The following is a 23,793-nucleotide window of genomic DNA, read 5'->3' as shown; positions in this document are numbered from 1 at the left end:
GAAGGTAGAGTTACCCTTTCGTCTTGATAACAAATTAATCAAACATGATCATGGCTAAGTTATATACATGGCAAAGTTAAACCAGTCACTCCTCGCTATAAATCCATTTTTAGTAATATTAATACAGGATTAAGCAGCAAAATTAAAGTTAAAAAATGGTAAAAGATTCATTTAAATTTGACATTTCATTTCATTTTGTTCTTCTCAATCCCTCAAAATTGTTACTTTACGAATCAAGCATATTCGTACTGGTGAGCGCTCTTTTTCCTTTTCTGCTCCTAAATTCTGGAATTCTCTTCCCCCACAATTACATATCATCTCTGATCAGGAATTATTCAAATCTAGTCTTAAATCCTTCCTCTTCAAATAGCTTAACTTCTTTCTAACATCTTCCAGCGCCGCGGACAAACCAATTTTTGCTTGCTTTAATAGGTGCTTTAAAAATGTGTATTACTATTATTATTATTATTATTATTATTATTATTATTATTATTATTATTATTATTATTATTACTGTATTATTATTATGAAGTTACAGACATTTTAACACATAGCTGTTTAAAGAAGAGTATTGAGAAATCAGCTTCAAAGTTTACAATTTCGGCCATTTCTCACAGCTATTTAACGTATGAGCTGTTTATTATGACAGGAAATGGATTTTCAGAATGTCAATCAAACTAAAGCAACTGACCAATCAGAACATGGCCCTTACCAACAACATCTATGGGTCAAAGTTTAGTGGAATGTTCCATTCTTTTGCATAGGTATTGACAAAATGTAATAAATATGAAGATTTTTTTTTAGATGTTCTGTATAAAGCATTATGACAAATGTTTTGTTATTAATTATTACTGTATAATACAGTGTTTGTACTTCAAGGAAGAATCTTACTTCATAATTTTAGATAGTACTGTATACGGTATATATGACGGAAGGCTACTATTGGTGTTTGCACTTAGTGGCCAGCTGGCTCTCACCTGGACTATCTCCTGCCTTGCAAAGTGGCAGATGGTTTGCCTGCTGTAGGAATGCTGGCCAGCTGTCATGCGGCATGGGATTCAGTCCACAGCTTGCAAATGGAATAAACTTCAAATTGCATTCCTAAGAAAACAAAAATGTGTTGATGATGTCATACTTTCACAATCTCCTGTAGTTTCTATTAGCCTCTAAGAAACCAGTGAAGCTCCTGGAAGGCTATTGTATAATTATAATATACAGTATGCACATTTGGCATTCTCATATATGGGTAATATATAGCATCATCATGCCCAAATATCGGCAATTCATAAAAATTTTTCAAATAAAACTTGCGAATAGAAACTTTACTCATCTTTACCTGCATGAGACTGCAGACTTGATGTTGAGCATTCTCATTAAACTCTGGTTTATGTTCACTCGGACCTTCCCTGTACACATGTACAACATATGTGTTAATTACCCATGGCTCTGTGTGTGTTATGTCCACAACGAGCAGATTCACTCGGTTGTCACCAATCCCAATCGTATAATTAGCTGGCCTAGAAGTAAACAACAAGAAATTGTTATAAACATACAGTATCCCATCACTGACTTATTTGCCCCTTTATCTACTCAAAGGACGTTTCAACCAACATTTGACATTTTTTTATCATAGTTTAAACAGAACATGGATGAAATGTGAGTCAGCCTTGATGAAAATTATTTTAATTGGCAAAGAATTATGGGAAAAGTTAAAATAGTACCTGGAGAGTCCATACTTGTCTTCTAACCTCACCTCACAGTCGCAGTTCATGGAATGTGCCCAAACTTTAAGGATGACAGTCTTGTAAGGCACTTTGGCGTAATATTCTGTCGTATAAGGGTCAAATTCTGGGCTGAATGAGATGTTGGGCTCAAAGTAGATCCCAGAAAGATATGGCATAGTCTGGTGATCTGCAACAACACATATTTTATTATTTGTTAAAGAAAAAGAGAAAAATCCCAAAAAGGAAGTACTGCCAAATGATAAATATAGGCCCTTTTATTAACAGCAAAATTTTAAGTTGGCGTAAGTTCATTCTTAAAAAGTAAAAAATATTTCATTGATTTATTCAATCACTCAATCATTTGTTTCAGTTAATTAATTTATTTATTACAGTAATAAATTCATTAATATTTTTATAATATTATTAATTGACAACTATGTCAATCGTGATGACATCATGTTACCTTCAACATGTTCATGTTGAAGGTAACATATAGCAATATTTCTATTATTATTTCATTATCATGTTGTATAAGGGTGAATCCTATAGCAAAGTTGACTAGAAGAGGCCCTCTATGGACAAGAGAACAAAAAGAGCATCAAACAACAGCACCTTTACTGCAATGAGTCTTTTTGTACTTCTCCTTGTATGGATTATTAATCTCAAAGACATCATGAATAGGCTGGACATCTTCTCTTGACCTACTAAATTCCTCCACAATGCTCCTTTGCTGGAAGTACTTCTGGTCGGCTTCAACCTGTTTACTATGGAAGAAGCTTTCAACAGCTGTGATTACTGGATGTAGGTCTGGTGTGCTATGTCGTTTGTCATTTGGTAGTGGTTCTCTTGGTTTCCTCTTTTGTTTGGCATTCTGAAACCTAACAAGGTCTTTCACAAGGCTGTTGTACTTGGGGTTTTCTGGGGAAGGGTAAAGCTGCAAAAGAGATAATGGCATGATAAAAAAAGACATCAATTCTAAGAACCAGTTAAAAATTATGAGGAATTTTGATCATTTAATTCAGGTCATGATTCTAAGTGTAGCAACAAAATCACTTTCTACGCAGATTACAGAACTCTCAATGATTTATGCCATAACCTTGAGAGTCACATAGATATCTTCCAGCATCCATCATTCTTGTTTCCATTCCTCCTCTCTACAATCTGGTAGACTTTATAAAAAATTGCACATTTTTCAACTAACCTGTTTAAATTGCCCTCTATGTCTGACCTGCCTCCGAGAGTCCATCAAGTATTCCAAATCTTCATCTGTCATACACAGTTGATGTGATGATTGGCAGTTCAATCCCTGAGAATTAATAGATTTCGAGAAAGTTAAGTATCCTAGACAACATCCTTATCTTTTTCAATATAAATTATCAGAAGTAAATATACCAGTTGTCATCATATAGCCCATTGAAATATTTTAAAGTTAGCTATAGTTCCCAATTGCCATCCCCTGTTGTATCATGACATGTCACATTTTTGTTTATTCATTTTTTCATTGAGATAAATGAGGGCAGTATACTGAAAAAAAAAGTTCTTCATGGGTTTCTATAATATAATTGAATACGCTTTCTGATTCATCATTCTGCTAACGTCAGTTTAAATATTTTCTGTTCAACTAATATGTTCAGACTGTAGAGGGCAGTATTTTGGATTAAGCAAACTCTTTCTTTCACTGTAAGAGCTAATGTATAAATATAATGAAATGAAAATGCAGCAGGAATATATTTAATTTTGTAACTTGAAATAAAAATTACATTGTGTCTTTGAGCAAGAGACTTCATTTATTATGTTTCTTTTTACCCTGAAATATGTATTACCTTTTTTGCATAATTTTGTCTACTAATTGTTGAATATAAAAAGATGTTTTTATACTATATAAATACATCTATTATAGTTTTTCTTATCATTATTATTATTATAAAAATTTAAATTAAAGTTATATATTTGATTAATGTGATATATTAAAAAAATATGTGACATTTGTCATATTCTGGTATATAAATTAGAAGAGGCACCCACTACACCAGGTGGAATGCCCTGGGAATTCCCAGGGGTGGGCGTGTGTTTTTACATGTTTACATTTTGTCTTGATATATTGACTTAGGACCTGGGATTATGATGCAAAATGCCTTGAGTAGATGCCAAAAAAATCATTGTGTTGAGGTATATTTTTTAGATGATTTAATTTATATCAGTGAGGTTTTGTTTTTCCTCAATGTCTAATCACTTAGAGAGCTAGCTATTTTACATAGCATGTTAGTCCAGGTGTGCTGTAACAAAGGCATACTGTGGAAGGCTAGCCATTCCTTTATTGTAGCAGAGTGAGTGAAGTCATGTTTTTTGCTGTATTGGCTCAAGTTTATTAGATGTTATAGGGACTACCTTTGGTGAGAATATTTAATTTACTATTAACTTTTAACTGTAGTTTATGTTTGTGGAGTACATGTTTAGGTAAACACAAACAGCATTTTATTGCACTAAGAAAGCTACTTGAATTGTATAGTGTGATACAAGCACATGAACATTTTATTACATAAGAAGGCTACACACTTACTGCAGTATTACAGTAGTTGAACACTACAATACTAAGTATAGCCCTCATTTATGGTATGCTTACAGGCATTATTTAAATATTCTGATGTATTTGTTATTTGTGTCTGAATGGTGAATATATTCAATGTTGGCAATCCATTATTACTGTTTTTATTGTCATATGAACTGATTTTGTGTTGCAGTAAATTGCTTTGGTCGATCATGGTTTGCCAAGGTTTGGATAAATTTGGATCTGTTAAAGCTAACTGAAAATATAACATCGTCATATATTTTTAAAAAACTGCAATTGCAAGTTGCTCAACCTTTTGTGATCAGTAAACTTTTGAGAGGAATTTTAATTGGTGAAAATGCTATATAAACAACGAAACATATATGAAGTCTTCGATGGGAGCTTACCACTATTCCTATGTTTAAATGAAGGGTTTCCAAAGCCTCTGCAACATCGATTGCTACTGAAGAATTTGAGAACAAGATGTTGATGGTGTCATCAATTATTGTCTGCCTTGTTTCACTCGCTGCCCACTCGTTGGCCTCTTTTGAAACATCAAGGTAAGGATGTCCATTCACCTGGAGAAATTCAGGAAATTTTTAATGGTTAAGCTCTGTTCTTTGACAAAAACATGTTGTATGCCCATATATACTGTAGTCATGATGTGCCTATATATGGTCAAGATGTGATGTCATCATGACCATATTTAGGCATGTCACATGGTTTTGTTAAATAAAATTGGATAGTTTGTAGGGACAGTAATAACAGCAAACATTTTTTTAGACTACTAATTTTTTTGATAATTCTATTCGACCTTTCAGATTTTGCATCATATATGCCTGCTGACTTTTCGTTTTTAGTGTTTTTAATTGTTTTTTACTTCTCCGAAAGTAATTTTCTCTATGACATCTTCTACACTGTTGACATCATCTTCCTTCCTTCTGTAGCGTGAACTTTATAAACCTTATTATTATTATTATTACTACTTCAATCAATTATTTTATATTCATCAAAATCACACACAAACATGTAAAATAGCAATATAATTGGCCATTGGCATCACAGATTGAGTGCAATACTTAATTACACCAACGTTTTAGGAGTACAGTATACCAAGGGCGTCGAAAGCAGTCCGGCTGGTCCGGGTTTGGCCGGACCAATAATTTACAACTCAATATTGCTTGTGAGCCAAATTCTACTTTCTCTGACACAATCAAACATAACTTGCACATTCAGCTTATTAAAAATATGGAACAAATTTGAAATGACTTCATTTTCATTAATTTTCTATAATTATACATTAGAATATGAATGTGACTGTGAGCTAATTCGAAATCAAAACAATTAAGCATTTATATTAAGTTTATCATCTGGTACGTTACATTACTGCACTAAATGCAAGAATTTACTAAATAATTAAAACTGCTAAGAAATAATTCAGTGAATTTCACCCAAAATCTAATTTTATTTATTTTTTTGTAAATGTAACACTGGGTCCCTTGCGATGCACAGGGCAGCTGATCATTGAGGGCGACACAGACTTGTAAATAGGGCATGCGCAAAATATGTTCTATAAGGATGATTATGAATAATTCATGAGATTTTACCAAAGTACCGTATGTTAAAAAAATTGCGCCCAGGGAGAGCTCATGAATTATTCATAATCATCCTTATAGAACATATTTTGCGCTATTTTTAAGCCTCTGTCAGCCTCACTGATCAGCTACATCATGCTTCGTCGCGAGGGACCTACTGTCCGATTTAAATAAATAAATAAAATTTTGATTTTGGGCGAACTTAGCGGATACAATTGATATAAATGCGGATGTGGTTGGGGGGGTGTTGGGGTTGGGTGCAGATGGTGTTATCGCACCCACTCAAAATGTTATTAAGAAGAATATTTGTTTTATTGTTGAATAACAAACAATGTGCGCCTATATTATACGAGTTGACGGATATTGTGAAATACATATAAAAAATGTGGCCTAAATTAAACATGTTATGAATACACAGGGTACAATATGCTATGCATCATTTAGTAAACCAATTAAATGGCTTTTGAATTAAGCAAGGTGTATACGTTAGATTTTCAAATAACAGACTGCTGGTATATTATTTAGTGTTACTATCTAGTAAACTTTTGGTTTATTAATGGCAGGAGGACCATGTATGGTATTCCCATCATTTATAGAAAGATCTACCAGGTGATAAATACGCAACAGAGCATTAGGAATCAGGGGAATCAACTTCGGGTGGAGGGTCAATATTAGAATAAGCTACTGTACGTTTCTACAGGGGTTCAACTCAGGCCCTACAACGGCTCCAGTCAGGGTGGTAGGGCACACGCCAAGTAAAATCAGCAATTTGTATTTGATACTTAATAACTGCTAGATATACATATTAATCAATTAAACTGATCGATTTTCACTTTTTGTCATTAAAAAAAATCCCTACTATGACATGGCCCAGGCCGCCCAATATACATGCGTACAACCCGTAACTGAGCTATAACCCTGGTTTGATACGAACACGTGTCAATTTTTTTAGATTATTTTTTTCAAAATACTGAGCAGGCCGGTATGGTAAAACATCATTTTCAAAATATTATTTCTACTGTTACAGCAATGTTTATTAACTACTATTGCTTGTACGTACGTTAATATTAACCCATGGTGACAAATATAAATGATAAAGCATGAATGGTTTATTGATATATTTAGTACAAGTATGAATGATTGACGTAATAGAATAGTGTGTGTTTTGAGCTACAAAGACAAAACTAATAAAAACAAGTCATATTAATGCAATGGTGATTGTGTATATTTGGCTGGACCAATAAAAATAGCTTCCAACGCGCCTGTATACCGAGTATATACCCACCTCAATAATAACAGGATGAAGTGTAGAGTTGAAAATCAGGTCGAAGCCAAGAAGTTGGAAACAATTTTTGCACCTTGAAAAAAAAAGGTTACCATGAAACCAACATAGAGTATTTGTGTTTGTTTCTTCATTTTTCTTAAACATTAAGCTTTGTATAGTTCAATTCTAGAACACTGCAGGAAATCCTATAATAGTTGTATGTTTTATTGCAGTAATTTTCCAACATTATACTAACTAGCCTGAACTCCCAGTATCAAATCTGCTTAAAAGCAGTACAGTACCCATATGACTGTTCAACATTGAACTACATTGGCCAACTACTACAGTACATCAAGTGTAAACTGACTGTTGCACTTACTTATAAGGTTTATTCCTATTGAACGAAAATGTATTAAAATGTTCTGCTACTGAAGATTCAACCGCTAGTAGTGTCTGTACTATCACACTTTCCATATTCTTAAATGCAATTTCAGCTGCATTTTTCCCATGGTGTTCAATTAAGTAATTCTTAAACTGTGAGAAACTCCACATCCTATTTTTTATCTGTAATGAACAGGAAAACAAAATTAAAAACAGGTTAACACTATATATTATTATGTTAATGCTAGGTGTGCCCTGCAATAGGCAGAATTACTGTGAAGGTATCCACGGTATTTCTTCAGTTGTAGACTGGGTATTCTTAAGGTATTTTCTTAGTTGCAAACTGTGCTCTTTCATCAGCCTGTATTGTTCATTTTTAAATAAATCCAACTCCACTATGCTTGAGCGCTTAACAATGTGATGCTGTCTGCTGATTGGCAGTCTGGGTGGATTGTCATTAAAAACAATCCACGATACACACCTTGCCGTATTGCAGTCTCCATGGAGTCGCATAACTGTTTATCGTTAGCACAGTATGTTGCCAGCTTAAGTATTTTCTGTTGTTGTAAAGCTAATAGGGAAATTTGATGTGCACTACAATTAGTACATTACTAATAATAACACAAAAACCGAAAGGTCCACTGATTAATCTCAGATAAGATAGTATAATACATACTTCAAGTATCGAAATGCACGCCATCGTCAAAATATTGAATCCGGACATGATGACGTGCATTTTGATACTTGGAGTATGTAGTATATTATCTAATAACACAGGTTTAGTAGTGTACATCTTTAACTTCCAACCACCAAGTTCTTACCTTCATAAAATGTTTTTGATAATCTTGCCTATAATGTACAGTACCCTGCGAGTGAATGAATGCGGTTAACGGAGCAACTGATGTGACAACAACGTGAGCACGTATGCTGACTGGCATCCCAAATACTAATAATGGATTTGGAAAATACTGCTGTACAACAGCAGTTTTTTTACTATATCTGAAAAAATTTAAGAATATTAATATATTAAAGATGTTTTTAGAACCCATAGCAATATATAATGCATAACTATAAGTGGTAGGAAGTCTCCCCCCTTGAATCATAGGTCTTCAATAAGCACTTAGAATCCTATACCCTCCCCCAGACAGAAACATCCTGGATCCATTTCTGTTTGCATCACACCCCACCAAAAAGCTTGCATCCCTCCCCACTGGTTCTTCACTGAGCAAAAAAAAAAAAAAATACACTAAATTTTGCCAGCCAGCCCTTCCTTATTAATGCTAGACTTACTTACTCACTTAAACCTCCTCCCCCTTCAGTTCCCCAATTTTAATACCCCTAGTAATGCCACTCTGTGAGAGTATACTTAAAGTGAATGTTCATCATACACTCCATACTATGTTATACATGTCTATGCATATGTAAAGCTGGATAAACCATTAATCACCTGCATTCGGGGACTTACTGTTTAACTTTTGCAAAATCCCGATCTCTTGTTGGCTGCAGAAGCTGAATGATGCCACCGGAGGTTGTTGACTTTACAACCCACCTCACATCGGTCCCTAAAGCATCTGCAACGCCCAAAAACTGCTCATATTGTGCAGGCAAAACCCAACAAACTGGAGATATTACACTTTTTCTCAATGCTGTAAACAAATAAGACTAGTAATTTATTTATTTATTTGAACTAGAATTTTAAAAATTGTAAATAGAATATATGTACTGTACTCTGTTAAAAAAAAAATGTTTTGTTATTTTAATAGTCCTATTTTCTCACAAAATCTTTTCATAATAGTGCAACTGTAAACAATATTTCAAGTTGATTCCTTTCTAACATGGTGGTATTTTTCATTTTTATATGTTCTATGAAATAAAAACACTGTTAGCACTTTATAGATTCATTTATTTAATACACAAGCTTTTGCCAGCAGTCTATGTTGGCTTCATCAGGTGAAGATGTACAGAGACGAGATGAAATATATGCAGAATGCTTAAATTCTATGGGAAGAGAAGTTTAAAGACTGTTTTATATTTCACCTTTTGTTAGTCGTCGTAATTTCATATTTTGTTTCAAAATAGTGTCATATATTATGCTGATTTAACCACAAACCGCCTCTTTACCCTTGACCACAAAAATTTGCCTTCATTGAACTAATTGCTGTTATCAAACACTACATTGTAATTGTCATTGTTAATAAAGTTAATATAAGTATGGTATTGTTGATTTGTATTGTAATTCTAATCAGATAATAAACATTGTTATGTTTGCTTTTCTAGTAATATAATTTATTCTTCAAAAATATAACTTAATAAATAATAAAAACAAAATCTTATAACAAAAACATGTATCAATTCTCTCTTTCCAATTTTGACGAGAACAGCTTGTTCTTTGCAATTTCAAAATACTGCCCTCTATCTAACCTTTCTAAACAATTACTTTTTTGATTAATAATTATAGGCATGTGGGTCAAGGATCGCCCAATAGCAACTTCCTAACCTTGAAAAGAACAATACCATGTTGCACGATACTTGGCTTTGGGTCACATTTATGGAAATGCAACTTAATTGAATATTTCCTATTAAATATGAGAATTAATATTTAGCCTATCAAATTATTGGTTGAAAAATAATTCAGTTATTACTAATACAATAAAATGTCAGTTTTGAAAACTGATTTAAAATTTCCTTTAAAAAAATGTTATCATCGATATTATTAAATAATAAATTAGTGTTGATGCATGATAAAAAATAACTTTTAATTAATAATTATTAATATTATGAATGTAATTACTGTAATTCTTACAAGTACACTACAATAAATGTTGGTGTATCTTTGTAGGAATATTTTAACACTGAAAATGGGTATATGTTAAAAAATAAATATTTCATACCTGGAATCCTTCGAGCAGCATTCATTGTAGAACAGAAACTGTCCTTCTTCCATAAAGTTTCCCTAATTCCAGGTATTCTATTAATCTGAGGAAAAGATACATATTTTATGTTAGGATGTTTTGGTTCTTTTGCTTTGGTCGCTTTACGATACGATACTCTTTATTTTCATAAACTTTTGTTCCTTTTGAGATGTGTTTTGCATTAATCGGTTAAAAAAGGACAGGTAAATAATAGAAATCGATACAATACATCAATCTTTCTTTAATAGTATTTCAAAGTTTGTTTAGTATGAAGAAAGAGTCATCAGACTTCAAGTGTGATCTTGAAATACACCTTCAAGATATGTTCTAAGGGATGTTTAGTGAGTCCATAATTACTTTTATTATACTTGATCATCATAACCATATGCGATACAGAAAAGTTGATGCCTCGAAAAAATAATGTTTAATAATTAAATTTGTATAAGATGTGTTCACTTCTATGATTTTATAGTACAGCACTTGTGTCCATAGGTAATAGGCATGCTATAATACTGCACCAGCTGTCAGCAAACCCAAGTCAAATTTGTTCAACATGGCCATGTGTAACACCTTATCACATGGAAGCAGAAACAGTAGGAAATCTGGTATTAGAACGCTTGAACAGTGAAAGGTATGGTTAATGGATAACACATGTACACTGTCCAGTGCAGGATCTAGGCCCTCAAATAATGTGACCAGTATGGGTATAAATAAAGGGCACTACCTGAGTGGCACAACTGTGAAGTTTAGAAATATGCTACTAATAATTCTGTTAGTGTTTGCAAGTTGCAACAGGTAAATTGCAGTCTCTGTTTAGAGAAGATATATGATTCAAATCTTTAAAATTCTCAATGGTTTTGATAGCATTTCAGTTTCAGGTTGATAGGTGTTCAAACTTGTGCCACAAATCAGAATAATTTGGACCCAAAGTCAATATTCTTTGGAATTCTCAAAATGACAGATCAGTCAAGTTCATAAACCCTATTAACACTGAAATTTAATTGATACTGGCCAAGACTTATTAGGTTGATATAGTTTACCAAGAAAAGCTTAGTCATGTAATCCTAGCCTCATTCCCAGAACTGGCAGAATGGCGGACAGTCTGGATAGGCCACTAGTAAACAAGAGAACTGCAACCCTGCTTTCCCTAGTCACTGAAGCAGCCACGTTTACATTTCAAAGCATTTTGACAGAACAATCTGCTGCCCTCAATCTTCATGGGAGAATCTTGATTTTTGAGTAGAAACTCATACCTTTTGTTCATCTTGTAGCTGGCGAAATGTTTCACGTTGTAAACAGTCACCTCTGGCTCCATCCGAATATGTCATACACAACATTAGTACCCATGGATCAACATTGTTGGGGTCTGTTACACCAAACTCTCTTGCAGAAGGAGATTCTGTTAATACAGGAAAACCATGGTCATGATTTAAAAAGAGAAACTTGCATCTTTGATAATTATATGTAGTTTTTAATATGAATATGACTGTAATTACTGAATCTCTAATTTCTTTCATATTCATTTTTCAATCAAACATATTCACCTTCAAAATTTGTAAGAATTGTGCCGTTCTGCTCTGTCAGCTTCGACGTCACAACCCCGTCTGGTGTTTTAACCCAGAATCCATTCCTTCTGAGCGCTGCTTCGTAAAATGGAAGATCTCGTTGGACGAGGTTTAGCTGTCCACGGACATGCGCAACTTTGTTGAGCTTCCGTTGTTTCTCCAACAACCTGGTTTCTAACTGAAATGATAAAATTATCCATTTTAAGATACTAACGATCGTACTACGTAGTTCTCTGAATGTAATACATAAGAAGTGCTGATGTGAATTAAAAACATTACCCCTTCCCACCTGTTATCAATTACTGTAGATTATGGATCCATTCCAACTTTATCCCATAATGTTTTTATCAACCTCTTACATTTTTAGCCTATGTGAACAAGAATGTAAACAGAACTATTTTATTACAAAACTTGAGATGTTTGAGCTCCTAGACTTCACATTACAGGTATTAAGGTAACTTATTAAAGTGTTCTGTTCACGTGTGACATTGTCATAGCAACAGTGGTTGCCATAGCGACTGTTTGGTTGTTGGCAAGGTAACAGCTGTCATGGCTCTACACCAGTGATGATGTGACACTAATCAGGTTTTTAGTGACCAGATGGATGTCACAAATGTTCGCCAATTACTGTCGGTATGTAACCAAGATTTAACTAACCAATCGCTCAATCATGACTTGGTTTACCTCATGGGGTCAAACGTCACAAGGTGAAGTATTGTTTATGAATTACATCAGACAAAGAGAACCATTTAGTGGTTAGAAAGAGTATAATAGGTTGCATGTATAAATTAATCAATCTAAGGGTTTGTTTCTACTGATAAACACAAAATAATAAATTTTTTTTAAACCGATTTTTAAATGAGTGCTAGACAGCCTACCCACGTTGCAACTGCTTTTTTGCTAATATGAAAATAGGTTTTTTCGTGGCGGAAACTACACACCATTTTTCAAAATGTGTATTTTATTCTGACGACACTTTTTGACAAGAGTAATTTCAATAATACTATATTGTTACTCGCTACATTATCGACATTTCTTTCTCGCCAACAAGACAATATGCTTCACATGAATTCAAGTCATGATAATGCTTTCGGCTGTGCTTATCAGCACAACGAACGAGCGAACGAACGAGGACCATGGTAGGCGCAGAAGAGGGAAGAGGCCTAACAAGGCCCAATAATCCCCCAACAAAATGATTACAAAATGAAAATTTCATCGCTCCACATTTGAACGTTTCAGCATGTACGTGTATAGAAGGACTAATTGTTCTGAAAGTGTGCACACGATACAATCTAGCTTTGCAGTGGTTTGACTCCTGGATGTCAAATTTCACCTGATAATCGCTTTTTTGTGTTGCAGCTAAAAAACGCACAGCCAAAATCGGTTATTTGCTGTTCAAACACACTATCCATTTCGTGTTTTTAATAACTTTATTTTAATCATTCTTTCCGAACTGGTCCCGTTTCTGCTGCGAGAAAAAAAGGTTTTTTATCGATTTTTTTCACTCCAATACAAACAAGCCCTAAGTATGCTAAAGAAGAAAGTCTATCGTAAATTAACCCTATATTCTTATGGTAAAACTTAAAAAGAAGCGGCCCTCATTTTCCCCTACCACTGTCACCACGCAAACATTTGGCGATTTTGTTAATTCAAGTATTTTGCAGCCTTTTAAGTTTGCAATGGATGACTGTCAGAAAAGTCAATTGGCACAAAAAACCAGAGTGTACAGGCCTAGAAATTTACTTTTTTAGGTACTAGCAACCTATTACTAACATTTGCTGGTTGTGAAAAATGTAACTAGCAAAATGAGTTGCTCAACTAGTAAAATATATTGATACCAACCCAACATATTATTTTTGGAAAATACATTGTATGAAAATAAGTACTTCTATAAATTTGTGTGTTAAATGTTGTAATATAATATTTTCTGTTATGGTGAGTGTAGTAAAATAAATATCACAAAGAAATAGCCAAATGAGTATAAGCAATTGATTTCTATACCTTGTACACTATTATTATTATTCACTGCAGGTTCAGAACATTTTTAATAAAAAAAAAAATCAGATACAAAATAAAAATTGAATAATATATTACTAATTTATTTTAAAAATAACTTATTCAATTTTTATTTTGTATCTGTGATTAAGTTTTCCATTTAAAATTTGTATTAGTTTTTGTAACTTTCTTTTTATATTTTATTTTACCTAATTTGTTGTACTTAATACTAGGCTAATTACAAGATATTTTGTATAGATATTTCAACTAGCAATAATTTTTTTTTATTTGCTGGTTTGTGAATGTTTACCTAGCAATTATGACAAACCTACTAGCAAATTGCTAGTTTGCTGGTGCGAATTTCGAGCCCTGGGTATACAATGAGTGTGTACAATGTCTTCTCAATTATTTGATAATCTATGGCAAAAGTTTTTTGCACTCTTGGTTTTTTTTATAATAAAATATCTATCTTTTTGGTCTTTTTATCTTAATGTCAGTCATCACAAACTGAAATTGAATGAAGCTCACCACAGTTCACAGCATGTGAATGTTTTTGATATGTACTATGTAAAATTGCTTGAATGGTACCGACAATTTGAAGATTTTGTTGAAAACAAAAACAAATTGAATGAAATTAAGAAAATGCGTAACAATCTGAGATTTTGGTAGCTGATGGAATGCAGTTTTAATTCAACAGAGAAGGAATTACTTACCGGGATTTCTGATCAACCAATCATTATATTAGGTTAGTTGTCATCACCACAGATCCTATATTCATCTGTGTCATCACCATGAGCAGATGGCTGCATTACCCTTGGGGGTATAGGAACAATGAACAAAATATAGAGCTCTAGTTTACATACTGTAGCAGAGAGTATACTGTATTAAAGTTTGAAATGATGCTCAACTCTGCTTGTTTTGTAGGTGAATGAATGCAATTCCTGATCTGCAGCAAGATAAGCACTGCAAGCAATATTAAAGCAATTCGATGTACCCACCATGGTATGTTTTTTTTTGGTTCTCCACATAATCAATAAAGCAAATACATGTAATTCAGTTGCTGCTTTCACACTATAGGCCTATCCAACTTCCTCTACGATCCACCAATGGGCACACTTTGATGGCGTATCAACGGGCATGACACATTTGTCGGGGGTAAGCTCTGTTCCAAGAGGAATAACTGGTTTGGCTTGTCTTTGCCATATATATTTGTTGATTTAATTGCAGTTCCAAAACAGAGCGTTCCAAGAGTCTACAGTATTTGTAATCGCCCTCTATAATACAGCCATACTATTTTTAACAGCAGTATAATGATTCAATCATAAGGGGAAATGACTCAAAAATTTAACCAAGTTTCAATTTTGTTTATCTCTAGTGTATTTTCTATTTGAGAACTTTGTAGCCAAGGTCTACCCTTTTAAAATAACATTAAATAAAAAATGCTAATACCAACAGTAATTAGTGAACAAAAAATGTTAAATAAAAACCCACTTGGGAAATTAATCTACCTCACAGTAAACATCTCAGTTTTATGACAACAATTTTACTGCTGACGTCTTAAGTTTATGATGTACGGTACCTTAGAAGTTTACAGAGAAAGAGTATACCATAGTTAACCCCATATAGTATGACTTGAAGAAAACAAAATACAGGGTATTCATCAATTTATTCAAGATTTGCTGGGCTTCAAAATTTCACACGACATACTGTATGTGTGCTCAGGTGAGTAGGCCTACATTGGAAATTCACAGGGGAGGCCTGGAGCTATTCGAAGAAAAATAAATAAATGTTTAATATTTTTCCAGCATTTCACCTTAGTCAACCTGTTAAATATAGCAGTATACATGGTAACAATAACAAAGTATTTTATGGTTTTTCTGTTACATCCATTTTCTTCTCTTTTCTTGTGATATGATTAATCATTTTGTTCTTAATAGCATTCTTAAGGCAACTTACTGTATATTATGATTATACGTAGCATTATGAATCTACTCCTTATTTGACAGAATAATATCTGCTACAGTACTGAACTGTATCAGGGATACACTTCATTGAAAAACAAAGAAATAACTTAAAATGTGTGTGGATTTCCCAGGACTAAAAATCCTCCAAGCGGATCTATCACAGTATTTTGATTGTTTTTGATATTTATCAGCTTATTTTTCAATTTTTGGGAGTACTGTACATTATAGTATACTACTGCATATACAATGCCGTAGCAAGCTATTGGGTACACAAAGAATGGGTCCACATTTTTATAAATGGGTCTAAATTATGCAATTTCATGCAGTCCACTTCATAAGTCCACTTTTTGAAAAATGGGTCCAGATTTCTCATATCTAGCCTAAAATGGGAAAAATTAAAAAAAAAAACTGGTCTAGCTTTTCATATTTTTGCGTAAAATGGGTTAACTTTTAAGAAAATTAGTCCACATTATTAGAATTTACATGTATAGTGGGTCCACCCTGTTATTGTTCCACACTGTTTGAAAATCCTGGCTACAGCTTTGACTGTATACTGCATGCTTCATATGTTCATGATGGCAACCATTGTACTACCAGTTTTAGATGACTGAACTAAATGCTGCTTGTAATTTATCAGTACTTTGATTGATTCAAGACTGTTCATTGGACATTTATTGATGTAAATTAGGTCAGTGTATCATACCAAAACAATTACGAAGAGCAAAGGATGTTTTTATTTTCAACAAATAAAAATCATGATGTCACTTGATGAGAATGTCAGCCCTCACCCAACAAATATTCCAACACTTACTGCTGATCACTGTATCTCACGTTAGATTCTTTAGAAAGATAAAAGCAAAATCCCATAGTTTACATATGTGTTTGTACAGAAAAAAGTCCTTGGTATCAGCACATTATAGAGACGAGTCGAAAGGCTAAGCAGTTAAGGCAGGGGAACCGAAACCTGTAGCTATAATATCGACTCTGGTGGTCAAACAAGTCTTAGGGCTATAAACCATATAGTAGGGCTCATTTGCACTTTAAAGAACACAGTATATCTTTCAAAACGAGTAGGGGTTACCCCCGGAGTACTGGTTCATACAGCCCCAGTTACCCAGCGGTTATGGATCCTGAGGTCCTTTGTAGGCTGTACCTTTGTAAATAATTACTACAATCTTCAGTCTGGTTTCCATAAAACCACTACATGCTATCGCCAACTCTTTTTGTTGACACCGACTGGCCGGTCAAATTCTCGCCAGCATTCTCGCTAGCAAAGGGACAGCTACACGTATGCAGTGAAACGATTGCAGCAATTTTATCAAAGCCAGGCTTTATATACAGGGACTTTGTTTTATCAAAAGTCAATACTGAACAATTTTAATGATTTATTACAATGAAAGAATTTGTTTTCAAGATGCTGAGGTATTGAATAAGAATGATCTTTTGGTTTTGATATTGATTGTGTGGATTGTAATTAGTATTGTATCTGTTACTTTAGTAAACAATATCGGGCTTCAGTCCCAGGTATTTCTGCCTAATAGCCCCGTCCCTTCAATGTGGCCCTACCTGCACTTATTAAAGTTATTTAGGCAGTGGGATTAGCAAGGAATTACTAACAACTTTAAAATGAATGCATATGGTCTGTTTCCTATCCCAACATTGTCAGTTGAGTGATGGTGGTATGGTCAGCTGTATAGATGCCTTTGGCTGTTCTCAGGCCATCGTTTTGACCTTCTAGGGTATCCCACAATTAGAAAAGCCTAATTACTGTCATAATACCCATTGAGTGAAAAAATACAGTAGATGGGAAATATTTGAGGATTAAAATGGTGGAGAACTTTCTGAGTTGCGATTTATAATTTTTTGCTACTTTTATTGTGTTTGTCAACTCCACTGATGGTTTTGTATTCCTGTTGGAATATTGGACTGTAATGGGCCCGGAAAAGCATTATTAATCCAGATTTTATGAATTTCTTTTCATGATTATGTCATCAAATTGGATAATTAGGTAATTGTAATGACTCTCTGCGATTTGCCAGATTTAAAGTGCTTGTATCTTAATTCAGTTTAGTTGTGGCGCCTATGAGTATCCAGAAACCAGTCCTTCAGATTTTTCCTGTATCCAAATGCACAAATAATGATGCAGAAAATGCAGAGATGGACATTTGAACACAAAATTTTATTCAAAAATCAAATTTGTTTCTTTTTGACCTCAAGACCCTCCAAGTAACATAATATGGTGAAGACAAGCCAAACCAGTCACTCCTCACAAATGGCCAAAACATGTTGGAATGTCAAAATTTTCGAAATCTATTTTATTGCACTAAACTAAACTTTATATCTATTTGATGACAATCTCTGCCTGAAATCTTTTGAAGGCTGATTTCTGTATGTTTAAACTTCCGTAACTTCATAACAAAATGTCAGATTTAAATGATTATTTTACCATTTTATAACTTTCATTTTATTGCTTAACCATGTATTAAAAAATATGAATTGATTTTTGTGAGAAGTAACAGGTTAGCTTGTTTTGTTATTTTACAGAAACTTTGAATTTTAACTATTACAAGATCACACTTACCTCCTTCAAATATATCTGGAATTCACTCAACGTAGTTTCTTCAACATCTTTTTTTTGCTCAACTTCCTTCCCTTCTAAAATGTTCCTGTGAATAACAAAATCACCCCCGGAATCAATTTCACCCGCTCCCCCACCAGCATCTTCTTCTTCTTTGTCCCGAGTATGGGGGATGGCAGAAAGCTTTTTTTCCTCCCCAACTACTGCTCGCATGTGGTAAGCAACGTTGTACATCATGTAAATCGAGAACATCCCAAGTGCGAGCAACATGTAGAGGATATCGCACTTGGGTAAACGGCGTAAGCGCCACTTTCTGCTTAGCCATCTCATTATGATTGGTTTATAGTGGTTACTTGCTCTCACATTGGATTCTATGAGAAATGACTTCAAGCTCTCCTGCCTAGGCAGGCCAGATTCATTCACAACAAATCAGTTGAGATGTAGCAGTTCCCTAGTGATTTCTGATGCCATACCCTAGGCCTATAAGTAGTGAGATGTACAGGGTCATGGGTCGAGCTCCTGCTGGCCGGCTTCCTAGTGATGGTGTACACAGCCTCATGCCAACTGTGAGACAATCGGATTCAATCACCCAGCATCAGATTAGTTTACGTATCTCTGTTCTGGAATATTCAGCAAATCTATGAAAACAAATGCAAAATGCAATAATTAAATTTTTTTGAAGTAAGTTGTGAATATTACAAGTACTGTAGCTATTAATTCACTTTACTTTATTGCTTATCATTCATACATATTTTTGTTTGTTGTTAAAAAACCTCCAACAATGGCCAAAATATGGAAACAGAAATCTTACTGACACACTTTCCAACTTTGCTTACAGCATTTTAATTGCTTTAGGAAGTTATCAGTTCTTGACGTTGTTTTAAGTGTGTGTTCTTTGTGTGGTTTATATGTTTGCTATTTTTATCATAAAAAGGGTGCTATTGTGGTAAATAAATACTGTAAAACAAGTAGTATACTGTACTATTAGTACCAATTTTTTCCCACACATGAGAAACTTTAGGTTACAACAGCTAGCTCTCCTCAAAATTGATAGTAAAACGAGCAATCAACACTTTCTTCAACTAACAAAAATAGAACATCAAAACTATAATTTACAAACACACAAAGTTGAAAAATAAAATATGTACCCTATGGTCAACGCATGTACTGTGCAGTACAGTATTTTATCTCAGCTCATATGCAATATCAACTTGTAGTTTTGGATATTTTTGTACAAGAAACAAAACAAAACATGAATTGTCAAAAGCAATTACTGTTCACCGACACAACTGCACAAGATTCAGTAATTCCTACATCAAAGGGTCAATAACCTTGCTCTTGGCGATGCAAGAGAATGAACTTGTCAACTAATCATTGAAAAAAAAACTGAAAAAATGTGTATCTATAAATCTCAGGAGGACCCAGTGCTAGTATGCTTATTGTAATTTTTTGTTAGCCTTGCTCTTCCTTTATGAGATTGAGAAGGTAATTATCCTGAGATCCTGAGATTTGACTTGACGTGATCTCGCTGACCATTGCACTGACTCACCCATTAAAATGCAGGAATTTCATTGGTGCATTCACTCAATAGGTTTTCAATATCTGGGTCATTTCACTGGTCCATTATTAATATTGATATTTTAAAAAAGTTCATAATATTTTAATGAATAATAATTTATAATCAATAAATTAACAAGTATAGCAAAATTGTTCATGATAATTCAGTGAAGTTCAAAAGTTATTTGAACATTCATTAAATGTTATATAATAATCATTTTAAAAACCATGCATCTCCAAATGTAGAGAAGATATGAAAAAGATTTAATTCACTGCCTCCAGACAGGGAAGATTGTTGACTTTACTGTATTGTACATGAATACTATTAAATGTTCCCATCTGAGATTGAAATATGATCACGGATATCTGAGGCATTCGGTGACAGACATGCAAGTCATTCAACCTACTATAATACTGTAAATTCTATATTATATCATATAAGCTCACCCCCTTCCCCGCCCCCGAATACAAAATTAGGCAAATTTTTGGGAGTAGGCTGGTAGTGGAAGTCCCCTTTTTAATCAAATGTCATGTACTCTGAGGACTTGTACATAAAATTAGGCATTAAGTTGGGGATAAACCCCCCTGGAGCTATGAGTAGTACTGTATATTCTATCAGAGACCCTGGTATTCTGCCAAAGAAGTGCAAAGACTGGTTGCTTTAGACAGAGGTCAAACAAATCCAACAAACCAAGGGGCTACCCATTACCTCCAGATACTGTAGGTTCCAAGTGTAAAAACCCTTTTTGGGGGTGGGGATGAAGGATGGTTTACGATTGTATTGCATAAATTCCTGTTTCCAAGTAGGCCACTCTGAAACCTTGTTTACCAAATCTGTAGGCCTATAGAGTGCCACTATCTTAATCTAGTATAAAAGAATCCATAATTGGTAAATCTAGCTCAATCTTGATTAAACAGCATTTTTAGGGTCTAAAACAAAGCTTGCTCGCCAAATACTCTGACATAAACACTTGCCAACTTGGAAATTTAGGGCCTCAACAAATGTAAACATCATTCCACCTCGTTAAAGAGCTACATCAAATTTCAATCAACAAGCACAGCAGTCTATGTTAACTCGTCTCGTTTAATTAATTAACAGCTCCACCTGGTTAACTTGCCGCTTGGTGCCAAGCATTTTCTCCACTAAAGCAATAAGAGAAAATTTACAGTAGAAGCTAATGACAAGCAGTATTCAGGGCCTAAGAGTTTGGGTAATTTTCAGTAATAACTACACTATAGGTTTTTTAAGGTACTTTACGCTAGGTATAAATTAACCACCCTCTCAATCCATGTATATAAAAATAACTACATGTTCAACTAGAATTGAAACTTTTTCCAAGAAATATCAGTGTTTAAGAAAATGAAAGTTTTATATCATATTGCATTATAATTATATGTCAATAAAATAATAAGCTTGTATGTCATCATGAATGTATAGTATAATATATAAAACGATATACATTTGTCTTCTTGGTAAAAGGAGAGAATGCAACATGTAATAGACAGAATGAAACTTTCAAGCTGCTATGCCTTGTGCTCAAGAAATTAAGCAAGACACACAATATACCATCACGAATGAAATAAGAAAATTCCCGCTGGAACAGATATTGAATGATTGCTGTTATCTCCAGGATGGGTTATTTTTACTGCTGTATAACACTAAAAATTACCCAAAAAATCTACTACAGTACATACCATGCGACACTTTGTTAGCAAACTTTTTTGCACTACTCAGCTACTGTTCTGTACCATACTCAACAGTAGCTAAATCTCTTCCGAGGTCTGGTAATAGTCTCAAGATCAGATTCATAAATCTTAACTGTAGATCTTTCGTTTCTTACTTAACAACTTACGTAACTTCACACATAAAGCAAAGACCTAGTGAGGTCATATATTAAAAAATCTGTTGTCAAATTACTTGAGCACAAAAGAGTTAATTATAAATCATAACTTTAATGTGGAATATCCTGAGGAACATCCCAGGAGGGAAATCCTGTTGGTCAAATTGAACACATTATGATTGGCCAAGGCCTGTGATTGGCTGACATATTACAAAGTTTGGATGACAACAGTATTGCCTATAGCAAAGGGATACACTGTAGTGTCACTGTGGGTAATCTTATGCTGGGTACCCAAATGGTTGTTTCCAAGTTTTTCCCATTATGAATCTTGGGGGAAGAGGGCAGGTCTTAAAAAATCTACATATTTAAAATTTCATTCATGTCATTAATTTTTTTAGCAACTTTTCATAGCAAAAGTGTAATGGTCTACTCACTAATTTGATATGTTAGTATTTGAAACACCCATTCTAAAATAGATTTACCATTACAAACAAGGAGGGTTTTATACTGTATCTCATATAATAGGACACTGAATAATGTTGAAAGGTAAACCCTACAGTGTCTGTTCATGGTCAAAATAATTCATACCAATCCCCTAGAGGTACATCACCCAGCGATTGTGATTTACCAGATAATGAGCTTTTATCATTTATCTCTTAGAATTTTTGATTGTTTAAAGGGACTGTGCACCTTTTCAAGTTGAGCAGAGTTGTGAAAAACACCATCACTATGAAAAACAATACTCCAGTGAAAACATAATAACTTTAATTCTTTTATTTTCCCTTCTTTTTTTCAATGCAGGACAAGGAAAAAAATTATCAAATATCTGTAAAGATACTTACCGGTAAATAATAATAGTGTACTGTACATTTGTACTGTACTTGTTAAGGTTAAAATGTAATAAATCTATGAATTTATAAATTTTCATTTTGTTTGTCCTATGTATAAAAAAAAACAAAAAACAACAATTGCCCAATATGTAAATCATGTGCATTATGATGTCATACCAAACCCATATATGGGCAAATCACAGGTATCTGCCACATACTGTAGAACTTGATAAACAGAACCCTAGATCCTTTGACTGTTTGAACTTAAGCCATCTTTCCAAAATTTTTACAGAATAAGCTAATTTCCTGCTGTCTACGATAAAACATTAAAGCAAGCATTGCAGACGGCGACACTGGATTTCTGGGAACCTGATACATGCGGCACACCTCTGAGCAAAGCAAGCAGAAGTATATGGCATGGTTGTCAGTGTCGTATCTATTAGGGTCTTCAAAATGGGGAAGGATGGGGGGATTGTGAAGTGGGAGGCGCTAGCTCACAAAATAGGGTGATATGAGTTGATTTTTTATCTACTGGAGTGCGATTTTTTTGCTTCAAACTTTTTCAATTTTAGGAGGGGAATACACCCCACCTGTGCCCTCCCCTGACACTTAACAGATGGTCGTGAGTCGGATCAGAGAAAGGGAAAGTTTTTGAGACAATTACACATTGGTCATTTTGTATTCGTTAGAATAAAAACACACAAACAGAATAAGGTACAGTAATTTCTATATTCCAATGGCAGATACCTATAGTATGTTGTAGCAACCCATTAGAGGGACAAATTAGTTGATCCACACTAACCTGACTGTGTCAATAAAACAAGGATTTTATAGTACCTCTGAGGATTAGTTCAATTTTTAAAGCACACCTTGGTTTTCTTTAGGTATAGTCAGTACATACAAGTGAAAGAGAGATACTGTACTGGTTTGTCTATTAATAGTATACTGTAGACCTATTCATGTGCCGCCTTTTGTATGATGCTGAATAAATATTGAATGGGATAAAAACATCTTTCACAAACAGTCAATAGCAGCAATA

The 23,793-nt window shown here is 34.0% G+C and overlaps 1 protein-coding gene and 1 long non-coding RNA gene across 5 annotated transcripts in view; one reads left to right on the top strand and one right to left on the bottom strand.

The window, feature by feature from the left end:
* Window positions 1–23,793, bottom strand: part of LOC117115070 (cadherin-like and PC-esterase domain-containing protein 1) — a 53,289-nt gene that overhangs the window by 19,985 nt on the left and 9,511 nt on the right. For 2 of the 3 annotated variants that reach the window (XM_033258727.1, XM_033258728.1), the window contains exons 2-15: window positions 18,530–19,164; window positions 11,969–12,167; window positions 11,678–11,823; window positions 10,404–10,488; window positions 8,978–9,158; window positions 8,334–8,511; window positions 7,511–7,695; window positions 7,153–7,225; window positions 4,680–4,850; window positions 2,926–3,030; window positions 2,337–2,658; window positions 1,722–1,911; window positions 1,337–1,517; window positions 978–1,101 (exon numbers count right to left, since the gene is read on the bottom strand). In XM_033258727.1, the coding sequence (XP_033114618.1) occupies window positions 978–1,101; window positions 1,337–1,517; window positions 1,722–1,911; window positions 2,337–2,658; window positions 2,926–3,030; window positions 4,680–4,850; window positions 7,153–7,225; window positions 7,511–7,695; window positions 8,334–8,511; window positions 8,978–9,158; window positions 10,404–10,488; window positions 11,678–11,823; window positions 11,969–12,167; window positions 18,530–18,856 (2,467 nt within the window). In that variant the 5' untranslated portion in view covers window positions 18,857–19,164. Of the gene's footprint in view, window positions 1–977; window positions 1,102–1,336; window positions 1,518–1,721; window positions 1,912–2,336; window positions 2,659–2,925; window positions 3,031–4,679; window positions 4,851–7,152; window positions 7,226–7,510; window positions 7,696–8,333; window positions 8,512–8,977; window positions 9,159–10,403; window positions 10,489–11,677; window positions 11,824–11,968; window positions 12,168–18,529; window positions 19,165–21,778; window positions 21,915–23,793 lie in introns of those variants that run through there. The other variant, XM_033258729.1, reaches the window with a different exon arrangement.
* On the top strand, window positions 4,001–23,521 carry LOC117115072. 2 transcript variants are annotated; one of them, XR_004446483.1, is made up of 4 exons: window positions 4,001–4,117; window positions 4,704–4,832; window positions 14,909–14,986; window positions 23,047–23,521. It is a non-coding gene; the product is annotated as an uncharacterized LOC117115072 (long non-coding RNA). The 2 variants fall into 2 exon arrangements; XR_004446482.1 differs by lacking the exon at window positions 23,047–23,521 and adding an exon at window positions 18,493–18,630.

Source organism: Anneissia japonica, unplaced genomic scaffold (genome assembly GCF_011630105.1).
Source record: "Anneissia japonica isolate Jap-2015-1 unplaced genomic scaffold, ASM1163010v1 scaffold24_len2511860_cov200, whole genome shotgun sequence".
Taxonomy (NCBI): Eukaryota; Metazoa; Echinodermata; class Crinoidea; order Comatulida; family Comatulidae; genus Anneissia; species Anneissia japonica.
The sequence above is the reverse complement of the archived record's forward strand: the minus strand, read 5'-3'. Positions and strand labels throughout refer to the sequence as shown.